The sequence below is a fragment of the Schistocerca gregaria genome, chromosome 1, assembly GCF_023897955.1.
Source record: "Schistocerca gregaria isolate iqSchGreg1 chromosome 1, iqSchGreg1.2, whole genome shotgun sequence".
Classification (NCBI taxonomy): domain Eukaryota; kingdom Metazoa; phylum Arthropoda; class Insecta; order Orthoptera; family Acrididae; genus Schistocerca; species Schistocerca gregaria.
The window spans coordinates 460821618-460848886 of record NC_064920.1 but is presented as its reverse complement, the minus strand read 5'-3'; the positions used below and the strand labels follow the sequence as shown (position 1 = coordinate 460848886).

The 27269-nt window shown below is 45.0% G+C and overlaps 1 protein-coding gene across 1 annotated transcript in view; it reads left to right on the top strand.

Annotated features, from left to right (window-relative positions):
* Window positions 1–27269, top strand: part of LOC126353870 (sodium channel protein Nach-like) — a 224665-nt gene that overhangs the window by 33085 nt on the left and 164311 nt on the right. Inside the window, exon 3 of the mRNA XM_050003093.1 lies at window positions 8248–8533. Within this exon, the coding sequence (XP_049859050.1) occupies window positions 8248–8533 (286 nt within the window). The remainder of the gene's footprint in view (window positions 1–8247; window positions 8534–27269) is intronic.

Sequence of the window (27269 nt, the reverse complement as noted above, 5' to 3'; positions counted from 1 at the left end):
TCTTCTGGAAGGAAATGATATTACAGTGCATATATCACACAGACATAGTGAGAGCACTGTCCACTTATAAAACAAAGACGCCTTTTTGTTTTTTGTTTCTTTTTCTTTCTCTTTTTTTTACTCTGTGGCGCCTTTGTTTTATATTGTAAGTGGGTGTGTTCTCGTTATGTTTGTACTATTCATGCACAGTAATATTATTTTCAGTAGATCCGAAGATTACAGCTAGACTCTGTAGATAACGGTCATTTTGGAAATAAAATAAAAATGTCACAACATGCGATCTTAGTTGCAAAATACGCTGCACTTACTGTCATCAGCACACGCCCAGGGGTACTGCTGCAAGCGAGTGTCTCTGCAAGTGCTGCAGTTCTTTCTCCAATAAAATGCATGACGAGTGATAATATTTCTTTGAGGAATCATCGGTCATCATCCTGATAACTACCCTTCACCTCAAGCCAGCACACCCACTGTAAGGGTCTTCCAACCTGTGCCTCTAGAAACTGAGCAATATAGATTTATGACCGTGGGTTCTTTATACCAAAATATTCAGTCCTTTCCTAAATTCCTAATTTTGACACATTTGATTTGACATTCATGATATACCTTTTAGAATGACTGGAAAGTGCTACACAGAAGATACTTTTTGTACAATACATTGGACTTTCTTCCTGTTCCATTCAATGGTGGCTCGAGGAAGAATCATTGCTTATAGTTCCCTAGATGAACGGTTATTATTGAAATAAATGGTTCTAATTCCTTTTGTAAGTTGAATTAAGAAGTATCGTAAGTGTGACAAAACAGGCGATAGTTCATGTACAAAAACATCCCCTGCAGTGACGATCAAAGCGGCAGGATGACCGACTCAACAGGACGGACACATATGTCCTGAACTAGTCAACATCAAGAAATAGAAATAAAAAAGATATTTTGCAATGCAATTATTTCAATTATAAAACAAGTTGTGGGCCTATTTTTCAGCTGCAGCCGCAGCGAGTTCGTAAACTGTTACAAGTCTAATTTTATTCCCATGACCTCTACGGGTACGATACGAAGTCATCTGACAGAAACGGGTCTTGGCTATTTTAAGAAGAATTTCGAGAGATATTCGACTGCTTATTTCGAGTTTTTGCAATTTCAGATGTTTCATCATTTATCTTACCCTTTCTCGAGTTGCAAGAAATACAGCGAGCCTGTGACGATTTGCAGCACCATTCTTTGCACTCACTTTATATCCATTGTTAGTCTTACGTATACATACTTGGTCAGTAATGTAGTGTTCTCTGTATAAGTTTCTGTGAGTAATATCTTTCATAGATGACCCTCAGTAGCCCTGTACCCAGCCTATAAATCGGAGCCAACTATTTGTGAAAGCTAGAGCTGTGTTCTGTGATCATTCCATTTCATATTGATGCATATTGTTGCCTGCAGCGTTTTCTAGGGGATGAGTTAGTCAAGATGTGACTCTTGAATCGTGTTGTCAAAGGATTATAGATTTTTTTTTCGTTTCGTAAAACACTCAACTTTACATCCAGAGCCACTTGCTAGTCAGTGCACCATATTGGTATTTTTCAGATCTACCTTGATACAACTAAAATTTTTAGCCAATTACGATTCCTTAGACAACACAGTCATCTGCAGGAACATATTAGTGCAGTATCTGTAAAGTTCGATGCAATTTTACTTCAGACATGCATGCATGCAGACACCGCACTAACGAAGTACTGTAAACTACTACATCTGATACCATTGTAAATGGGGCATGTGAAGAAGAGGGTGCTGAGGATGTGTCCACAGAGGGGTCCCGATGAGAGGCTAACAACATCTGTTAATCAGCTGCAATACATTGGTCGTGGGCACTCTGGGCGAGGTCTGCTTCCACTCGTAATATTCTTGGCTGCTACGGAGGTGACCGGTGGATGTTCACATGTGCGCCCGCTGCTGTGCCTGAAGCTGCGCTGGCGTGACATGAATCTGCTGCGTCCACAGCAGCGGTCCGGCCTTGCACCGACGTATACTGCGGCAGCTGGAACCCCGCGCCACGGGCCTCGGTTGTGCTGCCAGCTTGGCAGCGGGACAGGTCAGCGCGCTGTCTCAGCGGAGGTCCCCGGAGGTGGATGCCTGGCGTCGGCGGGCGACGATCCCCGGTCCCTGGCGCAGCCATGGCGCTAGTGGCGGCTGCGTCCCAGGACGGTGACAGTGCGTTATCACAAAGCTCCCCAAACGGTGACTCCCACGACGGCTACCAACAATTGTTACGGCGGCGGCGTCACACTGGCTCCTCCTAGGCGATGGCCTGCATTGCGACGGTGACTATTGTGATGACTGCGATGGACGATGTTGACCAGCTAACTACCGGTTCTTAAATACGGCTTTCTCCGCTGATGTCTGCTGTTCTTCTCCCCCAGCAATTCTGTAGAATATTGTGGTGGTGTACGGCTGGCGCAACTGACCCGATTACCGGCCTCGAAGTCGACACCCTGGCGTACAGAGAACTGCTTCTTGTCTCATGTTCTGCTACGCGGAGGATCAGCCATTGACATAGCTTCCTCCTTCGTGCTGCTGAATTCAGCGCTCCACCGACCCAATCCCGCCACGGTATCGTAACACTGAACTGTGCAACGTAATGTAAGACAAGTATGACTCCTGGCTCCCAATATTAAGATTTTAACCAAATTTATTACTGCAAAACACCTACCATTAATTATGTATATATGTATTGAACTGGGGACCTAGAAACGACGGAGAGGCTTCGTCCCGCCGTAGCCCTCAGCGCTTCGTAACCACACAACAGGCCACAGCGGTCCACCAACCCCAGCGCCACCCCACAACGAACGCAGCGCTACTGTAGGTTCCAGCCCCCAGTGGACCCCTCCCCCCTCCACCCCCTCCCCGGCCCACAACCCGGGAACGTCTCATTCCGGACGAGTGTAACCCCTATGTTTGCGTGGTATAGTAATTATGGTGTACGCGTACGTGGAGACAGTGTCTGCCCAGCCTTCGCCGACATAGTGTAACTGGGGCAGAATAAGGGGAACCAGCCCGCATTCGCCGAGGCAGAAGGAAAACCGCTTTAAAAGCTATCCACAGACTGGCCGGTACACCGGATCTCGACACTAATCCACCAGGCAGATTCGTGCTGGGAACCCGCACGCCTTTCCGCTCGGGAAGCAGTGCGTTAGACCGCACGGCTAGCCTACCTGTAACTAACGTAATCACTCTCACTTTCGACCCTCGACATGCAAAGCCCAAGGTAATCTGACGAGAAAACTAAACACGTCTCCCGGTGCGGGAATCGCATAATTGCGTGAACAGTATGGGTAGCAGACACTGGGACGTTTGGAAATTTGGTTATGTCCGTGAAGTATGCTGAGATAGCTAAATCTATTAATGTGACCATTCAAGTAAAGTGGGAAACCTGGTTTCGACTCTAGGTCCAGCATAAATTTTCATTTGTTTCCAGTAAATTGTATAGCTTTGGTGGTACCGTATCCACAATTTACGAATTCATTTCATCATTTGCGAGAAGTCTGAGGCTGTAGATAGTACTATTGGCTAAATCAATAATATACTATATCCGTCCAAAAAGTCTCAAGACTGATTTTATTTCTGGCGTATAAGCGGTGTCAGCACCGTAATTACAGTGGCATCTTCAAAAAGCAAGTGTAAACAACAGATTTGCAGTCGACAAGCCAGTTGTGAGAACATAGTGCTAAGTAGTGGACGTGCAGCTGTAGTGTGTCAACAATGTTCTGTCACAAATCGCAATGGAGCTACATCTCTGAATCAAATGTTCAAGACATTCTCAGGAATCTTTTGAGAAAGATATAAGTATATGGAAAGTTTGTGCCACACACCTTGAGCCCCGAAAAGAAAAAAAATAGTGAAACAAAGGCATGTGCACACCTACCGTGACTAGTCTGAAAAACAAAACACCGGCAATTCTTTTCCAGAAAAAATAATCATCGTATTATCAATACGAACCTACCACAAAGCAGTAACGTTGAGAAAATCGCATGAAGAGACAACGCTTTGACAATATAACCGGCATTCAATCCAGTGTTAGGTGCAAGGTGAACGACGTTCCAAAGAAGGACCTATAAAATAGTTGCACGTGGTTGTATGAACGTTCTGTGCGTTGTACTCAAGTGGGCTTAGACTATGCAGAACACCTGAAATATTAGAATTACCATCTAAAACTTTCTCCATTTCTCTATTAGATCAGTCTGAATCCTTTTTGAACTGCAGGGTAATGACAGTGTCAGTCTCTCTAGGGCACACACGAGCTTACATGTTTGCCTACGGATTGCTATCCATCAGCTCATCGTGCTATATCAGACCTCGCCATACAGTGCTCCGTGAGTGCGAGCGCCCGGCCACGTTCCTGCCTAGCGGTCCCAGTTGCAATACGTTCTGCATTAGGTGTACTATAGCGTCTACGCACCTTTCCACAAAAAAAAGAAAAAAAAGAGTGGAGAAACCACTCGCCCAATAGCGAATGGGACTTGCCTTAATTTTCATGTCGTTTAAAGACTAAGCAGAGGGCTTAATATGGCATCACACTTATGAGCTGGAAAAACATTTAGTGGAATGCCATTACAGCACCAGCCACGAAGATGATACGACACACTTGTTTTCTGAAGAACAAAGGTGAATAGTAGCTGTACTGAAGGCGACCATAGGAGAGCGAAACTGAGTTAAGTGTAAATAGAGTGATAAAATATCTTTTATTGTTGATATCACAATTTACTTGTATTCTTTAAGTGTCTGAAAGCAAGGGGAGAATCATTTGGTAATCGATGTGATGGACAAGAGTGATGCTATCAAACAAATACTAACCGCGTGGGAAAAGCATCTCCAAGTTTATGACATGAAACACTTTCCATCTGTGGACCTGCACGACTGAAGATGGATATCGATTTGTTTACCAGAACACTTTCGCTTTTTGCTTATAATGTACCTCATCACATCCGACTTGAGCTGACAGGTGTGCAGTGGAGCACCCAACTCAACGACTGCACAGACACTCCGCTAAAAGTATTCCAGTCCTTGGTTCAATTGTGTGTGAACGTTTTTTCTTCTGTTACGAAACTGATAGAGTCCTACTAGCGTCGCGTTAAACAGATTATAATCTAGTAACTTCATGTGTTTTATTGTATCATGAATGATAGTTCCACAATTATTACATATTCTGAAATACACTACTGGCCATTAAAATTGCTACAGCAAGAAGAAATGCAAATGATAAATGGGTATTCATTGGATGAATATCTTATACTAGAACTGACATGTGATTACATTTTCACTCTATTTGGGTGCATAGATCCTGAGAAATCAGTACCCAGAATAACCACCTCTGACCGCAATAACGGCCTTGATACACCTGGACACTGATTCAAACAGAACTTGGGTGGCGTGTACAGGTACAGCTGCCTGTGCAGCTTCAACACGATACCACAGTTCATCAAGAGTAGTGACTGGCGTATTGTGACGAGCCAGTTGCTCTGCCATCATTGACCAGACGTTTTAAATTGGTGAGAAATCTGGAGAATGTTCTAGCCAGGGAAGAAGTCGAACATTTTCTGTATCCAGAAAGGCCCGTACGGGACCTGCAACATGTGGTCGTGCATTATCTTGCTGGAATGTATGGTTTTGCAGAGATCGAATGAAAGGTAGAGCCATAGGTCGTAACACATCTGAAATGTAACGTCCACTGTTCAAGGTGGCGTCAGTGTGAACAAGAGGTGACTGAGACGTGTAACCAATGGCACCCGATACCATCATGTCGGGTGATACGCCAGTATGGCGATGACAAATACACGTTTCCAATGTGCGTTCACCGCGATGACGCCAAACACGGAAGCGACCATCATGATGCTGTAAACAGAAACTGGATTCATCCGAAAAAATGACGTTTCGCCATTGGTGCACCCGAGTTCGTCGTTGAGTACAGCATCGTAGCCGCTCCTGTCGGTGATGCAGCGTCAAGGGTAACTGCAGCCACGGTCTCCGAGCTGATAGTCCATGCTGCTGCAAACGTCGTCGAACTGTTCGTGCAGATCGTTGTTGTCTTGCAAACGTCCCCATCTGATGACTCAGGGATCGAGACGTGGCTGCACGATCCGTTACAGCCATGCGGCTAAGATGCCTGTCATCTCGACTGCTAGTGATACGAGGCCATTGGGATCCATCACGGCGTTCCGTATTACCTTCCTGAACCCACATATTCCATATTCTGCTAACAGTCATTGGATCCCGACCAACGCGAGCACCAATGTCGCGATACGATAAACCGCAATCGCGATAGGCTACAATCCGACCTTTATGAAAGTTGGAAACGTGATGGTACGCATTTCTCCTCCTTACACGAGGCATCACAACAACGTTTCACCAGGCAACGCCGGTCAACTGCTGTTTGTGTGTGAGACATCGGTTGGAAACTTTCCTCATGTCAGCACGTTGTAGATGTCACCACCAGCGCCCACCTTGTGTGAATGATCTGAAAAGCTAATCATTTGCATATCACAGCATCTGCTTCCTGTCGGTTAAATTTCGCGTCTGTAGCACGTCGTCTTCGTGGTGTAGCAATTTTGATGGGCAGTAGTGCAGAAATATCTATAAGTTTATAAACGTCACAACGCACTGTTAAATGCGTGTATATAATGCTTTCTGTTGTTCTGCTCACCATATTAGCGCTATGTAACATATTTATTTAACCGAGTAATAAAAGTAATTGCTTTGGCAGAAAAATAAAAAGTTGGAAATAGACACACATGACAAACGTCTGCTTATAAAATTAAGCTGGAGTATTCATCTCTTAGACCAGGCTCATCCAAGAATTGCGCAAGACAGTGTAGTCCGCGACCGTGTGTCGCTAGTGCCGCCATAGGAGCGAGCGAGCGAGAGAGAGAGAGAGAGAGAGAGAGAGAGAGAGAACTGCAGAGCGAGTGAGACCGTACAGCACTGCTCTGCGCTGGACTGTCCCGCGGTCAGATCTAACGTAAACAAAATATTCTATTTTAGAATTAATTTTATGTAAGGGATACAGAGTCTCGCCCTTACTGTTAGTAGTTGCAAGTAAGTATTTTTTGTTATACTTCGTGCTACAATTTTTTGTATCCCTTTTCAGAGTTTAGAAATCGGATCCTCAGTTTGCTGTTCTGTACGTAATAATTTTAACTGACCAAGTTTGAAAACTTATGAAAATAGAATTAAGGTTATAAAGCTCTTTAATTCTTACAGTCAGCATTGTTAAAGGAGACAATTAACATTTTACACGTTTTTCTTTTTTAAGGAAACGAATTTGTCTAGGCTTGGTACAATATTCCGTGAGACTGCTAAGCTCAAAGAATTGGTCAAATTTTTATCTCCAAGAATTGAACGGTTCTTAGTTGTAGCAAGCTTTAAAAGAGAGATAAAGTGCTCACAAATATACGTGGAACCAAACAATGAGAGAACTTTGGCCGCATTCTTGTGCAAAAGAGGATATTTCTCTCGTGGAAGAAAGCAGTTCAAGTCATACAAAGTTTTCCACAAGGGAAAGCGGTCCTTCAGGCGGATATGGCACTGTAGGTCAATCTTGAAGCACATGTGGGACGTCCTCTGCCCGAAGGGAAACGGGCGAACAGATATTATCTACCGGCGTTCGGGCGGTCCGCACCGCCAGCTAAGCGGCACGGCTCGGCCACTGCGACAACGTACGAATTCAAAAATGGTTCAAATGGCTCTGAGCACTATGGGACTCAACTGCTGTGGTCATCAGTCCGCTAGAACTTAGAACTACTTAAACGCAACTAACCTAAGGACATCACACACATCCATGCCCGAGGCAGGATTCGAACCATCGACCGTAGCAGTCGCACGGTTCCGGACTGCGCGCCTAGAACCGCGAGACCACCGCGGCCGGCTCGTAGGAGTTCGCTTGGGGCTCTGGCCGCGGCCGATTGCGTGCGCTACGGCCCCAAGGGCACAGTTTGGACGAGCCTGTCTTAGAAGTAGTACGTTGGGAACACGTCTTCATAAGTTTTCTGAGTATATAGCCTTCAGCAAATATTCATCTCACTCACACATCTGCTGAGAATAGCACAGTGGTGAGGGAAGCCGGAACACTGGGTAGACTCGACTGCGCTAGCGCACTTCGGAAATGCAGATGTTGGCTTGGCCTGTGCTATCCTGTGCTTACCCCAAAGAATACATTCCATGTCTTGGACCGAGGAAGGCTGACAGCAGGTGGTGGGGGTGGGGCGGCAGCTGCTACTGTTCAAGCCTGGCGACTTCGCGGACGCGTCGAGCGGTGGCCTGGTGGAGAAGCTGCTGGGACCGCGCCGTGAATTCTTCATCCGGCTGTCCGCACAGACCGTGGCCGCCACGAGCGAGGTGCGCTCCTTCAGCCCTCAGAAGCGCCGCTGCCTCTTCGAGGACGAGCTGCAGGAGCGCCTGGGCATGGACTACTCGCAGAGCGACTGCCTCGTCAGCTGCCGCATCAGGTCCATCATCACGCTGTGCCGCTGTCGGCCGTTCTACCTGCCGTACACAGGTCAGCACTTGTTCCAGTTACCAATGGTGCACTACACGCTTCTAAATGACCACGAACGAGGCTGGAGAGTCTCGTTGTTACGCTCGTGAAATCCGCGGGAATAGAATAAACACTAAAACTTCTCGTGGAAGGCTAAGCACTCGGTATGTCATCACTCATCATTTCTCACAACTTGATTTTTTAAAAGAAGATAATCACAGCTGAAATAGGGCTAATTTGCCCCAAAGAATTCGACCAATTGTAAAATAGTTAAGGGCATGACAAGTTCTAATATTATGCTTCACAATCCAATTCTTTTTAAAGGGAGCACCAAACAACTAAAATTCTTAGTTGAGGCAGTGCTGAATGACAGTTAGAAGAGCTACAGAATTGACATATAAGGCGCTGGAAAAATATTAGATAGTGAATAATTTGTGAATTTAACAAAATCAAACATGTAAAAAAAACTTATAATTGTATTTAAAGCAATCCCAAGTTAACAGTGGACCACAAAACAGTTCCAGGGCAACAATCTTTAAGAAAGTTCCCTTATAAGAGAATGAATTAATTAGCAAAATGCAATCGTGTAACATGAGTTTGAGTGAACGGTAGTAAGTCCTTAATATCACAGGAATGATCTCGGGGTTACACAGAATCTCAGTACGTGAGGTACTCTGGCACAAGCGGTTAAATGTTACGGAAGGAAAGTCGAATACAGGCAACTAAGAAGAGATTTGTAAGAGCATTAAAGGGATGCACAGGAGCCACTAGATTTCGAAATTAGAAAATAATTGAAGAAATGGATATACAGGTTGAGTCACTGACTGTTGCCACCTAGAATATCTCCAAAAGTATGATAGTAGCTGAAAAGTTAGTGGGACAAATGTTGCATTGGACAACGGGGGCCATAATATAACGTTAGTTTTTTGTTGGTAGGTGGGGTCGCGTCAGAGATATGAGGGCCAACTTTTTTTTTTTTTTTTTAATGGGATGCTGTAGTTTGGAACTAATTTTCTGATAGCGGCTATCGAAACGAATCCAATGATGTGTAAAACAGTAAGGTCTTTGAAGGTCAACGAAGCTCACAAAGGTGGCATGAACGTCCATTTACAGAAGGTGTTCAAAGTGATGACCATTGGTATCAATGCAGTGCCGCAATCTTCTTGTCATGGATTGAGTAGTATTCCTTATCACTTCGGCACTTATCGAAACACATGATCTGACAATTATCGCTCGTATATTGTGCAAATAGTACATATTACACGAATAAGGTGTATCCATCTAACGTGCCATTGGCATGTAAACACCATTCGACGGTTTCGCTGTACAATACTAATAGGAACAGTAAGACTAGTATCGTCGAATCAAGCGAATGTGAATGATGTATTCCCTCTAAGAACAAGTCGATATGCTTTTCGTTTACGGAGAATGCCAACGAAATTCAGTGAGAGCTAGAGACTTATACGCTGAAAGATATCTTCAAGGTACTCACCGTACACGTCGTCCATTTAAATATGTTTATGATAAATTGAGGATAACTGGATCTTTAACGCATCGGAAACATATCCGCCAAAGGAATGTACCTAACGAGGAAACTGGAATTGGTACTCTTACCACTGTGGTTCGAGATGCTTGTGTTAGTTCGTGTCAGATCGCAAGGGGATCTAGCTTGAGCCAGAGTAGTGTTGTTCGTGTTCTGCATCGCCATAAATATCATCCTTACGAAGCGGCGTGAAAAGTGCCCGGAGTGGCAAGTGACGCTGTCAGATGTCTCGCCGCCCCGCAAACGGCACGCCGGAGTCACGCCGCGCCGAACAGACGCACGCGGCAATAGACAGCCAATCCAGTACTGGATCCCCCGGGCCCCGAAACCAAGGCGAGAGGCGCTGCCAGGTAGGAAACAGTCCAGCGAAGGAATCGCTTTAGCAAGACAGGTCCAAAAAATTTTGGAAATTTGTTGTAAGATCGTATGGGACAAACTACTGAAGTCATCGGTCCATAAGCTTACACACTACTTAATCTAACTTAAACTAACGTACACTATGGATAACACGCACACCCATTTCCGAGGGAGAACTCGAACCTCCGACGGGGGAAGCCGCGAAAACCGTTATAGGACGCCTGTGACCGAGCGGCTACCCCGAGTTGCAGACAGGTCCAAATCAAACAGTAATAATGACGCAATAGTTCTTCACCAAAGGAAGCACAAGATTAATAGACGCTTCATCAAAGGAAGCGCAAGATAAATAGACACTAAGCTCCTTCAGTTAGATTTTATTAAATACACTCCCAGGAAGGGGAAACTCTATTGACACATTCCTGGGGTCAGATACATCACATGATCACACTGACAGAACCACAGGCACATAGACACAGGCAACAGAGCACGCACAATGTCGGCACTAGTACAGTGTATATCCACCTTTCGCAGCAATGCAGGCTGCTGTTCTCCCATGGAGACGATCGTAGAGATGCTGGATGTAGTCCTGTGGAACGGCTTGCCATGCCATTTCCACCTGGCGCCTCAGTTGGACCAGCGTTCGTGCTGGACGTGCAGACCGCGTGAGACGACGCTTCATTCAGTCCCAAACATGCTCAATGTGGGAAAGATCCGGAGATCTTGCTGGCCAGGGTAGTTGACTTACACCTTCTAGAGCACGTTGGGTGGCACGGGATACATGCAGACGTGCATTGTCCTGTTGGAACAGCAAGTTCCCTTGCCGGTCTAGGAATGGTAGAACGATGGGTTCGATGACGGTTTGGATCCACTATTCAGTGTCCCCTCGACGATCACCAGAGGTGTACGGCCAGTGTAGGAGATCGCTCCCCACACCGTGATGCCGGGTGTTGGCCCTGTGTGCCTCGGTCGTATGCAGTCCTGATTGTGGCGTTCACCTGCACGGCGCCAAACGCGCATACGACCATAATTGACACCAAGGCACGTCTCCATTCGTCCCTCCATTCACGCCTGTCGCGACACCACTGGAGGCGGGCTGCACGATGTTGGGGCGTGAGCGGTAGACGGCCTAACGGTGTGCGGGACAGTAGCCCAGCTTCATGGATACGGTTGCGAATGGTCATCGCCGATACCCCAGGAGCAACAGTGTCCCTAATTTGCTGGGAAGTGGCGGTGCGGTCCCCTACGGCACTGCGTAGGATCCTACGGTCTTGGCGTGCATCCGTGCGTCGCTGCGGTCCGGTCCCAGGTCGACGGGCACGTGCACCTTCCGCCGACCACTGGCGACAACATCGATGTACTGTGAAGACCTCACGCCCCAGGTGTTGAGCAATTCGGCGGTACGTCCACCCGGCCTCCCGCATGCCCACTATACGCCCTCGCTCAAAGTCCGTCAACTGCACATACGGTTCACGTCCACGCTGTCGCGGCATGCTACCAGTGTTAAAGACTGCGATGGAGCTCCGTATGCCACGGCAAAGTGGCTGACACTGACGGCGGCGGTGCACAAATGCTGCGCAGCTAGCGCCATTCGACGGCCAACACCGCGGTTCCTGGTGTGTCCGCTGTGCCGTGCGTGTGATCATTGCTTGTACAGCCCTCTCGCAGTGTCCGGAGCAAGTATGGTGGGTCTGACACACCGGTGTCAATGTGTTCTTTTTTCCATTTCCAGGAGTGTACAATTTTTTTAAAACAAACTGAATCAACTTTCTGACCACTAAGCTAGAATTCGAGTATCCATTCAGTTATGTATTAAACGAATTGATCCAGTAAAAGCTCTAAAAGAGAGAAACCGAATTGAATACAATTTGCAACACCAATGAAATTGGCAATAGTTACAATTACTTGCCCTGAGAGATAATGAGAAAGGTCAAATGTTGTTGTTGTTGTGGTCTTCAGTCCTGAGACTGTTTTGATGCAGCTCTCCATGCCACTCTATCCTGTGCAAGCTTCATCTCCCAGTACCTACTGCAACCTACATCCTTCTGAATCTGCTTAGTGTATTCTACTCTTGGTCTCCCTCTACGATTTTTACCCTTTACACTGCCATCCAGTACTAAATTGGTGATCCCTTGATGCCTCAGAACATGTCCTACCAACCGATCCCTTCTTCTCGTCAAATTGTGCCACAAACTTCTCTTCCCCCAAATCCTGTTCAATACCTCCTCGTTAGTTATGTGATCTACCCATCTAATCTTCAGCATTCTTCTGTAGCATCACATTTCGAAAGCTTCTATTCACTTCTTGTCCAAACTATTTATTGTCCATGTTTCACTTCCGTATATGGCTACACTCCATACAAATACTTTCAGAAACGACTTCCTGGCACTTAAATCTATACTGGATGTTAACAAATTTCTCTTCTTCAGAAACGCTTTCCTTGCCATTGCCACTCTACATTTTATATCCTCTCTACTTCAACCATCATCAGTTATTTTGCTACTCAAACAGCAAAACTCCTTTACTACGTTAAGTGTCTCATTTCCTAATCTAATTCCCTCAGCATCACCCGACTTAATTTGACTATATTCTATTATCCTCATTTTGCTTTTGTTGATGTTCATCTTATACCCTCCTTTCAAGACACTGTCCATTCCGTTCAACTGCTCTTCCAGGTCCGTTGCTGTCTCTGACAGAATTACAATATCATCGGCGAACCTCCAAGTGTTTACTTCTTCTCCATGAATTTTAATACCTACTCCGAATTTTTCTTTTGTTTCCTTTACTGTTTGCTCAATATACAGATTGAATAACATCGGGGAGAGGCTACAACCCTGTATCACTCCTTTCCCAACCACTGCTTCCCTTTCATGCCCCTCGACTCTTATGACTGCCACCTGGTTTCTATGGTTTCCTTTACTGCTTGCTCAATATACAGATTGAATAGCATCGGGGAGAGGCTACCACCCTGTCTTATTCCCTTCCCAACAACTGCTTCCCTCTCATGTCCCTCGACTCTTATAACTGCCATCTGGTTTCTGCACAAATTATAAATAGCCTTTGGCTCCCTGTATCTTACCCCTGCCACCTTCAGAATTTGAAAGAGAGTATTCCAGTCAACATTGTCAAAAGCTTTCTCTAAGTCTACAAATGCTAGAAATGTAGGTTTGCCTTTCCTTAATCTTTCTTCTAAGATAAGTCGTAAGGTCGGTATTGCCTCACGTGTTCCAGTCTTTCTACGGAATCCAAACTGATCTTCGCCGAGGTCGGCTTCTACTAGTATTTCCATTCGTCTGTAAAGAATTCGTGTTAGTATTTTGCAGCTGTGGCTTATTAGACTGATTGTTCGGTAATTAACACATATGTCAACACCTGCTTTCTTTGGGATTGGAATTATTATGTTCTTCTTGAAGTCTGTGGGTATTTCGCCTGTTTCATACACCTTGCTCACCAGACGGTAGAGTTTTGTCAGGACTATCTCTCCCAAGGCCGTCAGTAGTTCCAATGGAATGTTGTCTACTCCGGGGGCCTTTTTTCGACTCAGGTCTTTCAGTGCTCTGTCAAAATCTTCACGCAGTATCGTATCTCCCATTTCATCTTCATCTACATCCTCTTCCATTTCCATAATATTGTCCTCAAGTTCATCGCCCTTGTATAGACCCTCTATATACTCCTTCCACCTTTCTGCTTTCCCTTCTTTCGTTAGAACTGGGTTTCCATCTGAGCTCTTGATGTTCATTCAAATGGTTCTCTTCTCTCCAAAGATCTCTTTAATTTTCCTGTAGGCAGTATCAATCTTACCCCTATTGAGATAAGCCTCTACATCCTTACATTTGTCCTCTAGCCATACGTGCTTAGTCATTTTGCACTTCCTGTCGATCTCATGTTTGAGACGTTTGTATTCCTTTTTGCCTGCTTCATTTACTGCATTTTTCGAAAATGTTTGGGTTTTGAGGCATGAACGTAAGGACAGAGACAGATGCACAGTCAAAAATTGTTCAAATGGCTCTAAGCACTATGGGACTTAACATCTGAGGTCATCAGTCCTCTAGACTTAGAACGGCTTAAACCTAACTGACCTAAGGGCATCACACACATCCATGCTCGAGGCAGGATTCGAACCTGCGACCGTAGCAGCGGCGCAGTTCCCGACTGAAGCGACTAGAACCGCTGGGCCACAGCTGGCGGCACGGATGCAGTCACGTAAGAGAAGCTAAACATGACCTTACCTCCGAGTCAGACAGGGCATTGTCGAGCAATTGGCCAATTTCTCCTTATTAACGGCCTCAATAAACAACTTGAGGATCTGGCCAGGCTGAGCATCTAAAACGTAACTAAAACACGATCATACATGAAATGAATAACGAGGATTAAGAGAGATTGGGCACAAATCCGTATGATACTAGCACTGCGGGAGGGGAGAATATTAAACAACAATGACGTGCCCGGAAACCTTTAGCTCTGTTCGATAACCTGAACACACAGTCAGGTCATTGTGAAGGACACATCACGAGTTGCAGAGGAGCTTCTACAAATTATTTTGCTTTGAATGACAAAGACTTTAATACGGGAATAACTAGAAATGTAAAAACTTAAGGCTGTACTGAAACTCACTTTAGCATTAATATAATGCCGGAGAACAGTACGACGCAAGGAAAAAGCATAGACAGCCCACTCGCGTCATCCGATTGAGCGTCTCGTCAAATCTATGAGCAATATGTAGACTATAGCTGGAGGCGGACCGCGTCCAAGTTAATTCAGCGTACACCGCCAGGTATAGCATGGGGTGATCCATTTAGTGCACGAATGGGTTGTACTAGAAAAACACCTTTCCAAATAACCGAGCTTTCTAGATTCCCCATAGATCAATCTTCCAGCTTACCGGCTCCAGCGTACAAGGCAACATACTATTTCAATACAAGCCGTCTCTCCCTCTCCCCGGAGAAACCGGTATTTTACTGGATTTAAAGGTCACTGCAAAACCCGCAACGCCGTGCAGTCGCGCCACCTCGCGCCGCGCCAGAATGGTGAATTCACGCCAGTAGGCCGCGAAGCAGATATCGATACGAGCCAGCATGGCTCAACCTCCCCCACTCAAACCGGAAGTCCCCCTCCCCCAATTTTCTAAGTAGAGGCGAGGAACTTTATCTCGCCTTCTTAACTTGGCTAACGTGGACACAGGGAGTCCTACCTGTAGTGGGATTACGAAGCAACAGGTTAATTGGATTCAGTACCCTCATAATTGAACAAGGCCCTATAAATCGAGGTGCGAGTTCTGTTTTTGAAATACCGCCTTCTCTTCCTCCACCGACATTACAATTACCGGCAAGCACATTATATCCCCTACCTTAGCTTGAAAAGGTTGCCTCCCTCGATTGTGACGCCTCTGTAGTCGATGAGCTAACTTTATCTTCCTTGTGCCCCTATTCCAGTTCTATCTAATGTATGGGAGCGATGTTGTCAGGCAAAAGCTCATGTTCCATGAATTTGCTAAAGGAGAGTTACGAGGATAGGCAAACACAAGATCAGCAGGCAGAGCCTTGGAAGCGTCATGCTGATCGGAGTTGAAAGAAAAATTAATCCAAGGAAGAGGGCCGCCCCGCTTCGTCTGAGACTTGGCATGGTAAATAGTAAGCGCGGCCTTCAAGTTCCTGTTAATTCTTTCGGCGATGGGTTGTTGAGAATAGTAAGGGGTGGTGGTGACGTGCTTAGCGGCGTTACCAAAACAGAAGAGCTTAAATTCCTTGGACGTAAAGCCGAGAGTGTTATTATTAACTAGGCCCTTTGTGGTCCAAACGGGAAGAAGATCGTAGACAGGTGATTCACAGTAAAGGAAACGGTAAAAATCCTACTATGGAGAAGCCAAACGAATCGGGAGAAGGCGTCGACCACAACCAATATTTAACGATCCCCTCCCCCCCACTCCGACCCACGCGGTACGGGGAAGGGACAATTTGACCACAGGGCGCTGCTCCCGCTCGAACTGCAAAAGCCTCTTGAGTGAGCTATGACTGCGTTTACGTATCGTGCACAAGTTGCACTCACCGAATAACCGACGGATATCCTTATACAATGACGGCCACATCACAGCTGCTGCATTTTATAAACTCCTAAATGACCTTCCAGCAATGAATAATAAAAACAACTGAACACCGAGTACATATTTACGTCAGCCTGTTTGCCTACCGCCTCACAGACTATGCCCTTCCTTAACAAATAACATGGCACCAAGAGCCGTTTCCTAATAGGCGTTAAAAATAAATGGCTCTGAGCACTATGGGATTCAACTGCTGTGGTCATCAGTCCCCTAGAACTTAGAACTATTTAAACCTAACTAACCTAAGGACATCACACACATCCATGCCCGAGGCAGGATTCGAACCTGCGACCGTAGCAGTCGTACGGTTCCGGACTGCGCTCCTAGAACCGCGAGACCACCGTGGCCAGCTAGGCGTTAAATGAAACTCCTGATGTTGCTTGGGCTTAAGATCGCCGAAACGCTCAGGTACCTCAGCCAAAATACTACAAACAGAAGCCTCTGACGGTAACGAAAGCTCGTCTGCTTCCTCAATACCTTCGTGAAACATATGACAGTTATCAGAGCCCTTAATATGATGAACCAGGAAAGGGAAGGCAGTTATACGATCCGCCCATACAACAATTCTACTGGTCTTTCTAGACTTCTCCAAAACTCAGCTCATGGCTTGGTTATCCGTCTCTAGATCGAATTCTCTGTGCTCGAGAAAGAATCAAATTATCTCGAGGGCGAACAGGACAGCCAAGGCCTCACACGCATAGACGGAATCACGCACATCCATACCCGCGGCAGGATTCTTACCTGCGACCGTAGCAGCAGCACGGTTCCTGACTGAAGCGCCTAGAACCGCTCGGCCACAGCGGCCTGCAGACCGTAGCCAAGTGAGCGCCTCTCCCCACAGTCTTCTCGCAGGAGCACAGCCGCGACGCCAGCTTTAGACGTATCGTTCTGGACAATAAACCTTTTGTCAAAGTCGCGATTGGCTAGCACAGGAGAATTTTGAAAGGCAGTCTTAACATCCTCGAAAGCAGCTTGTTGTCTCTGCCCCAGACAAAGGTCTTCCTCTTTTGGCGAAGACTATTTAGGGGAGCGTTTAGTTGGGCAAAACTGGGAACGAACTTCCTGAAAAAATTGACGGTGCCAATGAACCTGGCCATACCCTTTCAATCCTTGGGAGAGGAAATTTCCGGAGTTGTGTTCCTGGTCTATCCTAATTCCATCACCTGACACCAGCTTCCCCAAGAAGGAAATTTGCTGTGTAGCCAAAGTAATCTTTGACGGCTTAACTGACAATCTGGTCGCTCGGTCGTAATACCTACCCAAGGTGCCACAAATGGTCATCAAAAGAACGGCTATACACCACAACATCGTCCAGGAAGTTATAAACACAGCTAAATTTTAGATCGTCCAGGACATGATCTAAAAGTCTGGAGAGCACGGCTGCACCGGTAGACAACACGAAAGGCATCCACTTAAACTCATAAAGGTTTAATCGGTACAAAGTGCAGTAACATGCTTGGAATCATCCGTCAAAGGTATGTAATAAGAAGCTTTATTAAGATCAAGTACCGTAAAATAACGAGCCCCAGAAAACCAAGTGAAACAATTGTGAAGCCCAGGTAGCGGCAACGATTCCAGAATGACTCTTTTGTTAACTGCTGTGTAATCGATAAGTAGGAGGTAATCCTTGCCTTGCCCTTTGGCATTAAACATGTAGGAAAAGCGTATGATGAAGTTGATGGCCCGATGACCCCATCTCGAAGCACGCCATTAATCTTTTGTTGCACTGTCTTCGTCTTCTGAGGGGACTTGATGTATAGAAATATCATCAACCGAACTAATTTTTATTCAATCTTGTGCGTTAATCCCTACTGATTAAGAACATCACGGAAGTGCCTTAATGCCCAATACCCACTTGGCCCCATTTCCGCTAAGGAAACCAAGCTCAAACTCGAAATAACTTATTTCAAGAGAATTAACATTGTTAGTGGTACGGCAAGAACAGAGGACTATCCTCTCCAAAGGACAAAACTTAAGAAGATGTTACTTCTAAAATCGAGCACGAAGCCCGTTCGTTGAATAAAATCACAACAAAGAAGCAGGGTAACAAACAAGTTTTTAACCACAATTAACTTAATAGGCTACGAAGAAATAGACGATCTCCCTTGCACCTCCCGCACAAAACTCCTGCCCACTCACAACACGGCGTCTCGCAAGGGAGGGATGTTCCACAAATTGCTAAATTCCAAATATCAACTATATTCCAGCAACGAAACAGAACTCCCCGAGTATGAAAGGCCATAGACAGGTTCCTCGATAGTGCAGATACATCAATACGGAAGACAAATATACCTAACAGCGCGGTGTGCAGGGTCCCTGCCCGAAAAGACCTAATCGTGCACAAAGTGATCACCCGCGCCACACCGAAAACAATGTTTGCGGCCTGGGGGCTTGCGGGGTAGCTCACGTGGGTGTCCCTTCCTCGATCACGCTGTTAGTCCGCGAATCTCATTCAACTCGAGAAATGTGGTAGGTTTTTGAGCGAAAATGTGAACGATCCTCCGTCCTCATTCCCTCCAAGATACACTATGTATTCAAAAGTATCCGGACACCTGGCTGAAAATAACTGACAAGTTCGTGGCACCCTCCATCGGTAATGCTGGAATTCAATATGGTGTTGGCCCACACTTAGCCTTGATGACAGCTTCCACTCTTGCGGGCATACTTTCAATCAGGTGCTGGAAGGTTTCTCGGAGAATGGTAGACCATTCTTCACGGAGTGCTGACTGTGTAGAGCTATCGATGTCGGTCGATGAGGCCTGGCATGAATTTGGCGTTCCAAAAGATCCCAAAGATGTACTATAGGATTCAGGTCAGGACTCTGTGTAGGCGAGTCCATTACAGGGATGTTATTGTCGTGTAACGACTCCGCCATAGGCCGTGCATTATGAACAAGTGCTCGATCGTGTTGAAAGATGCAATCGATATTCCCGAATTGCTCTTCAACTGTGGGAAGGAAGAAGGTGCTTAAAACATCAATGTAGACCTGTGCTGTGATAGTGCCACGCAAAACAACAAGTGGTGCAAGCCTCCTCCATGGAAAACAATTACACCATAACACCACCGCCTCGGAATTTTACTGTTGGCACTACACAAGCTGGCAGATAACGTTCTCCGGGAATTCGCCGTACCCACACGCTGCCATCGGATGGCCATATCGTGTGATTCGTCACTCTACACAACGTTTTTCCACTGTTCATTCGTCCAATGTCTACAGTCCTTACACCAAGCGAGGCTCGTTCGGCATTTACCGGCGCGATGTGTGGCTTATGAGCAGCTGGTCGACCAAGAAATCCAAGTTTTCTCACCTCCCGCCTTCCTGTCATAGTACTTGCAGTGTATCCTGATGCAGTTTGGAATTGCTGTGTGATGGTGTGGATAGATGTCTGCCTGTTACACATTACGATGCTCTTCAATTGTCGGCGGTCTCTGCCAGTCGACCTGTACGCTTTGGTGCTGTAAGTGTCCCTTCACGTTTCCATTTCATAATCACATCGGAAACAGCGGACCTAAGGATGTTAAGGAGTGTGGAAATCTCGCGTACAGGCGTATGATACTTGTGACACCCAATCACCTGATCACGTTCGAAGCCCGAGGGTTCTGCGGAGCGCCCCATTCTGCTCTCTCACGATGTATAATGACTACTGAGGTCGCTGATATGGGGTACCTGGAAGTAGATTGCAGCACAATGCACCTAATATGAAAAAAAGTATGTTTTTGAGAATGTCCGGATACTTTTGATCCCATAGTGTGTTTAAAACGCTATTCTGCTCATTAACTTCTATCTGTATGACAGACACCGCAATGGGTAGTTTGCGACCAACAATGTGCACGCACAAGATCATTCCGAGTGCGTGGCGTTGACTTCTGTTCTATACGGGCTCTCAACTCATCTAAGCGAAATTCCGGAAAACAAACTACTCAATAGCCTTCGGGACAACAAACGAAGGATAACAGATTTCGCCTAACAATTAAAAAATATATGTAAAATGATTTATTAATAGTGTCACGTGGTGAGCTCTTTAAAATGCTTGAGTTTTGAATTTAAATTACTTTATTAACATTGATTTGTTAATAAAGATTAATCCGAGCAAACTTATTGTTCAGGAACTAATCTTGAAATACGTTACATTTAAGTTACGAACTGAAATAAACTTTTGGTATTTTTGGCTCGGCTAAATATTTCTTCTCGAACATGAGATCTTTCATTATTATTTGCAGTTGTCCACACACGCCCGAGAGAATTATTTCTTACCACTTTTTAACAGTTAGTTGTAGTCCGAGTCGTGGCTCTCGATCTCGGCCAAGCACTGAAAATGAAAATCTTAAAACTACGCATGCTGCTGCTGCGTCAGTCGGCTGTGGAGCAAACGTTTGTTATAATTTTAGCGGGCGAATTCTTCTATTCCGCGAATTTTATGAATTATGATTGCCACGTAATGGCGTCTAGGGCTGCAGCGGCGGCTGAATTGTTGCGCTGAAAATTACTCAAAATCTTCGTATTTAAAGGAATCGGACACGAGATGTGGATCACTTCTGACAAATAAAAGTGACAATAACATTAAACTAATATATTATCAGATTAATATTAGAATTGAGCTTACATTCAACTGCAGTGAACCAATATGTTCGACTACCCACACGGCAGTCAAGAGAGAGAGAGTGAACAGATAAAAGAAGACAAATGAATACAGTCCTTCTTTAACTAAACTGTCCATTGTTAATTAATGCGTACTTTTTACTCTTTGCAATCGACAGTCTCTTCAGTATCTTCAGTACTTTATATAATAATAATAATAATAATAATAATAATAATACACATGAGAAAAATTATCTACCGCCTGAGCGGTCAGTATTCGCACACAACATAATATTTTGTGTCGAGATAAAATCTCTCGTCCACTTTATTTGATTTTAAATATCACGTTCGAGTTTTTTGCAACATTTTCACTGGGGACGGCACACAGAGTGTGAAATTTCCAACTCATTGGCATGGAGTTCAAAACTCACGAGCAACCGCTATGGCTGAGCTCACTACCTATTCTTTCGTTTCTGTAGCTTCCGTTATTGGAATGTCAAAACCTGAAGACATGTTCGTCCCAGGGTCACTGCTGCCCATTAAAATGAAAGTCGAATCCGCATGAACTGTACTACCTGCTTGGATATGCAAATTACTGGGTCAGACCAGGGGTGGATGTCGAGGAATAGGTATAGGTGGGTGCTGAGACAGAGAGCAAAATAAGGAGAAACCCGCATAATATGTTCTTAAGTTTGTTTTACGTAACTTCCGATCAGTAAGTCCAGTTGTGTTCCAGTGGGTCCTTTATACCATTCAAAGTAGACAATAACGACTGAGATATGAGGCTAACTAGTAGGCACTGAATGTGTTGAGTGAACTTCAGTGTCAGATTGGACTGGCGTCGGTGCGGCGTCTTCTTATGTCGGCTCGGCGGTGGCCGTCAGCGGATTGGCGGGCAGTCGTACGAGTTAATGCCAGCCTTTTGAAGTTGACTGACCGGTGTGATGTCGACAGCGTAGGACGCTACACAAATATTAGCATTTCAATATAATCACACAAATTAACTCGATGTAACGCCATAATCATTCTGTATACCGGGTGTCCCGAAATTCCTGTTACAAACTTCTAGGACTTGTAGAGGGGAGAAGGTAGACCATATTTTGAATTTGAACCCACGTCCTGAAACCTATCGTTCCTGTGCTACAGCTATTTGCAAACACTTTGGTAAGACAAGCACTTTTGCAAGTAACTGATTAGGCGTGAGCAAGTACAGCACTTGTTTTACAGTTCCACTCTTCGTGTACTCGTTGACGGGTTCTCTCCAACGTGATGCAGTTGGGTCTCTTGCAGTTCGGGTGTGCAGCGTCTCCTTGGAAAACCACTGTCACACCTGTTGACGGTGAATGTACCCTTCCTGGAAGCCCTAGCGCAATTGAGGCGGAAAGGACATGCGATGGTGTTGGACGTTGTGGAGAACGACTTTGATAAAGGCGACGAGTAGCTCTTCCACTATCGTGAGCTTCGCCATTCAGAAGGAACATGGCTAGAACATTCACGAGCACGTGAATGAGGCTCTAACCAGGTCACAGGGGTAGCATAGACGTCAAATGACATCAACCGATCCGACGTAACCATCGCCCTACGATGACTGCCCTGTTGCATACCTACGTAGCAAGCATGTTTTGAAACGGCTGTAGCACGGAAACGGTACGTTTTAAGACATAGGGCCCTACTCAATATATTGTGCGCTCACTCCCCTCTTCAAGCGCTAGAAGTTTGTATCGGGAAATTCCGAACACCCTGTTCAAAATGGTTCAAATGTCTCTGAGCACTATGGGACTTAACATCTATGGTCATCAGTCCCCTAGAACTTAGAACTACTTAAACCTAACTAACCTCAGGACAGCACACAACACCCAGCCATCACGAGGCAGAGAAAATCCCTGACCCCGCCGGGAATCGAATCCGGGAACCTGGGCGTGGGAAGCGAGAACGCTACCGCACGACCACGAGATGCGGGCCCGAACACCCTGTAAAAGAAAAGATTAAGCTTTGGGTTTTTCATTCGGAAATTGAATTTGAATGTTAGTTGTTTGTGAGAACATCGTGCAAGGCCTCGAGTAAGAAGGAAGTATGTCTCCCAAAATGGGTCGGAATTCAATGGCGGTATAATCGTAGCCTGTCGAATGGTACTGGACTCTATTACTCAATTTCTTTCATGTTTGTCTGTTCCCGTTTCTCTAATACGTCGGCGTTGTTCTACGGGTTTTAGTAATGTTAGTAACATTAGGTGGCCAGTTGCCCTCACTGACGCCACCACAACGCCGGCATGGAATCTGCGTATCTGTGCTACTTCTAGAATAAATCTCATGTTCACTGCGGGAACGTTTTTAAATATATGTGTGGTATGTATATGACGTGATACGTGGGTACCAGCCCAGTATTTATCTAACTGGATGTGGGAAACCGCCTAAAAGTTGCAACCAGGTTGGCCAGCTCACCAGCCCTCGTCATTAATCCGTGAGATGGTGTTTGTGCAGGGCTCACTCACCTCCTCAAATTCCGGAAGCAGCTCTTTGACGCGCTCGGCTACCAGGGGAGTCCCTTACTCAATGCCACGAAGGATCTAAACGGCCACATGAGACTAGCGCCCGAGAGGACAGACATTCTGTTCGTTCTGCCATGCAGGATCACTCACAGTAGTGGACAAGGTTGCGGAAAGACATGGATGGTGTAACGACGTTTGGAGCATGACGGTTTGTCAACACCACGTCCGCGATTGTGAGTTCGTGCAGAGAGAGGTGCGCTGACAGTGCTGCTCCAAATAACAATACTGGACACGTGAGTGGCGTCGCCTCTCTTTTCACACGAATACAGTTTCTGCGTACGGCATGACGATGGGCGCATCGGAGTGCGAAGGATCTGAGGAGAACGAATGTTACAGATTCCTTTCACCATCGTTATGCAGGTGCAGCACCAGTGTGACGGTATAAATGACGTTCGGTTGATATAACATTCACAATCACCAGAAGCTTTGGGCAGCAGGAGCTACATCTTTGAGGTGTTGAAGTCGATGTCTGTGAGCTATCTTGGACTTCTCTTCCACGAAATCTTTCAGCAAGATAATAAAAGAACTCATTTTGCCAGTGTTCTCCTGATCTGTCTCAATACAGAGGTTGCTTGACTATTATTGTTGCCGGAAGGTGTCACCCTATAAAAATATCTGATCATGGGTAGGCGAAAGACTAGCACTCCACTACCTGAGGCTGAGCACTACGTTTGATGAACTCTAGCATAGAGGTGAAGCAGCGTGGAATGATTGATGTAACTGTATCTGCCATCCTAACTCAATTTGACTCGACGCAAAGTCGGGTTAGAAACATTCTTCCTGTCAGAAGTGGCTACTTCCTGACAATACTCGTATTCGGCTTTCTGTATACTTCCTAATCACTTAAAAATTTAATAGCATGATCTCCCTACTATTCTTGAACCAAAACAAGTAAATTTTTATTATTTACTGTCATTCCTCAGGCGGCAACTTTAATGGTGCACAGTATAATTACAGACGACTACTCGCTACTTTTTTATTTTTTTTATAAATTCCAATTTTATATTTCAGTTCTTTTATTGGGATTCGATACTCATAGAAGCACATTACGTAACAGATCCAACTAGCGCTTTACGATAAACCCACAACCGACAGTACCCAGAACTGGTCTTCAAGATCTGGTCTGATCGAGCTGATCCTTTGAAAGACGGATATACCCGTCGTATTGGTGTCGACACATTCTGCACTTCAACCACACTTTCAGAACATTGTGATAACAAACTTTCTCTCCATTCTTGTATAATGCATTAATACAAATTAAACTAGAACATCCCAACAGTACATCACAATTTGTGAATTTCGTAATTTTAATCGTCTTTGAAATGAGATACGATTGCGTCTTATTGAAAACTGGAATGCAAGAAACCAAAAATAAATAACAATTTAAATATCATGACAAATTCTGAACTTCCGAAATATGCAGACTTCTTCTGTGACGCTTCAGGGATGAAGTAGATGGAAAAATATGCCAGATCGAAATAAGGAAGTCAGGTCTGGATTACGAGGCCAGACAAGTAGTCAGATGACACTGCCCGAGCAAATCGAGAACTCAGGAACAACGTAATAACCGGGTTAACTATATAGGTAGTTGCTAAATTTGTGGGGTAGACAAATATGAGTAAGTCGGAGATCATTAGAGCTGTTAATAATGGGTTTTGATGAGTATTGTGTACGTTGTAGTATCCTGAGTGCCTGACTGGTAGCTTTTCGCGCGAAGGCGCCTCCTTATTTTCTGAGTAAATCGATATTAAAGTTTTATGCGTACCTCCTATACTCACGACGTTAGCATTACTTTACCCATGCGAGAGTGGCACAGCTGCTACGATTCAGGGTTACCGCGCTGGCTGTATGGTTACGAATCCTGGCCATTTCCTTTTTTCACTTTCACCATATAGAATATTGTTAAATAGCACCTGTAAAACTATTCAAAAATTGACATTTTATCCATATTCATTTCATTAATAAATCAATCATTAGAGCAAACTTTCTTCAAAGCTGTATTTCCTCGGTTGCAGAATAGATTACAGAATCGTTTTACTCGCTGTCACTTGCATCGCTTGCTGTGCTAGAACAGAGTTCCACATGGTGTTTGTCGTAGGAGCAACTGAAACACAAAATCATTGAGCAACACACTTATTTAATGGAAACTACAGCCTGGTAGTCATACGGATTTTTCAAAAGCGATACAGGAAAACACTGTTCTTTCTTCAATCCATTTTGATGCGAAGCACGAGTGTTTGATCGTTCCTGTGAAAGCAGGTGCACCAAACCGAAGCGATCGACCTGTTAGTCTTTAGCAAGTCAGGAGTGTTTTGAATTTTTCGTTAAAGTTTTAACAAAGGTCTAAAGATAAACATCTCTTGGAAGGGAAAGCGGAGTAAGTTTTAGTGCGATAATTATTACGGCACAGCTGCATGCTTATCTTTCATCTACAAAGACTTGATAGTCGAGTGTTGACCAGTCTGCCCTCCCCACGGATCAGTATGGTATACAAATTTTTCGTGTTCCACGCACACACGAACGGCGGCGCATTTTAAAAACTCTTCGTACTGCACTTTTGCGAACTTTCCTGATTTCGTGCAGGTCAGAATTACATCTGTTAATTATGAGAGTCCTTTCATCATCACTGTTTTCAACTGTCGGACCAAATTTCACGAATGCTTGTAACATACGTAAGAAAACATAAGGGGGTATCTTTTCTGACGCAGTAATAGTAGTACCGAGCGAGGTGGCGCAGTGTTTAGCACACTGGACTCGTATTCGGGAGGACGACGATTCAATCCCGTCTCCAGCCATCCTGATTTAGGTTTTCCGTGATTTCCCTAAATCGTTTCAGGCAAATGCCGGGATGGTTCCTTTGAAAGGGCACGGCCGATTTCCTTCCCTCACCCGAGCTTGCGCTCCGTCTCTAATGACCTCGTTGTCGACGGGACGTTAAACACTAACAACCACCACCGCAGTAATAGTACACTGTGCTGCTGTGAAGGAATGACAAATCTTGATCAGATAGTTTTTTCGTTCCTCGTTCCACATGGGATCTATTGTGCGACAGTTGGTGCTGCAACCTGTTTTATCGGTACTGATTATATAAACGAGATCAGAAAGACATATAATTTTAATTAATATTGTGTTAATTCTGGTGCCCGGTGAGGAGGAAAGTTAGTTATCAGTATTTTATTAATGATGTGATTCATAAGCAGCCGTATCACAGTCATCACAGTCCCTCAAGAAAGTTATAATTAAGCTTTACTTGTTTAATCAGAATCGGACGATGACTCTCCTTGTCCTCAGTCTCGATGATTCGAAGCGATTTGCAATCCTGTGTAAATAAAATGTCTTTGTTTTCTTGCGTCGCGTAGTCAGTTGGGATGCCTCAGATCAAGCGGAAAGTTTACTTTGATAGAGTTTAATTACCCGATTAAATAATGGAGCTCTTGGATCTAATAATTGCAGGTTCGTTTCCAGTTCATCGGAAATTCCGTTCTGATTACCAACGAAACGACACCTCCGTGCAAATTTCCAATTAGAGAGTACATATATAATGAAATTCCTTACACACCTTTGATGTAAATGCTCAGTATATATTTTCTTGAGTAGCATACAATATATTTTCAATCTCTTTCTTCCAGTAATCTC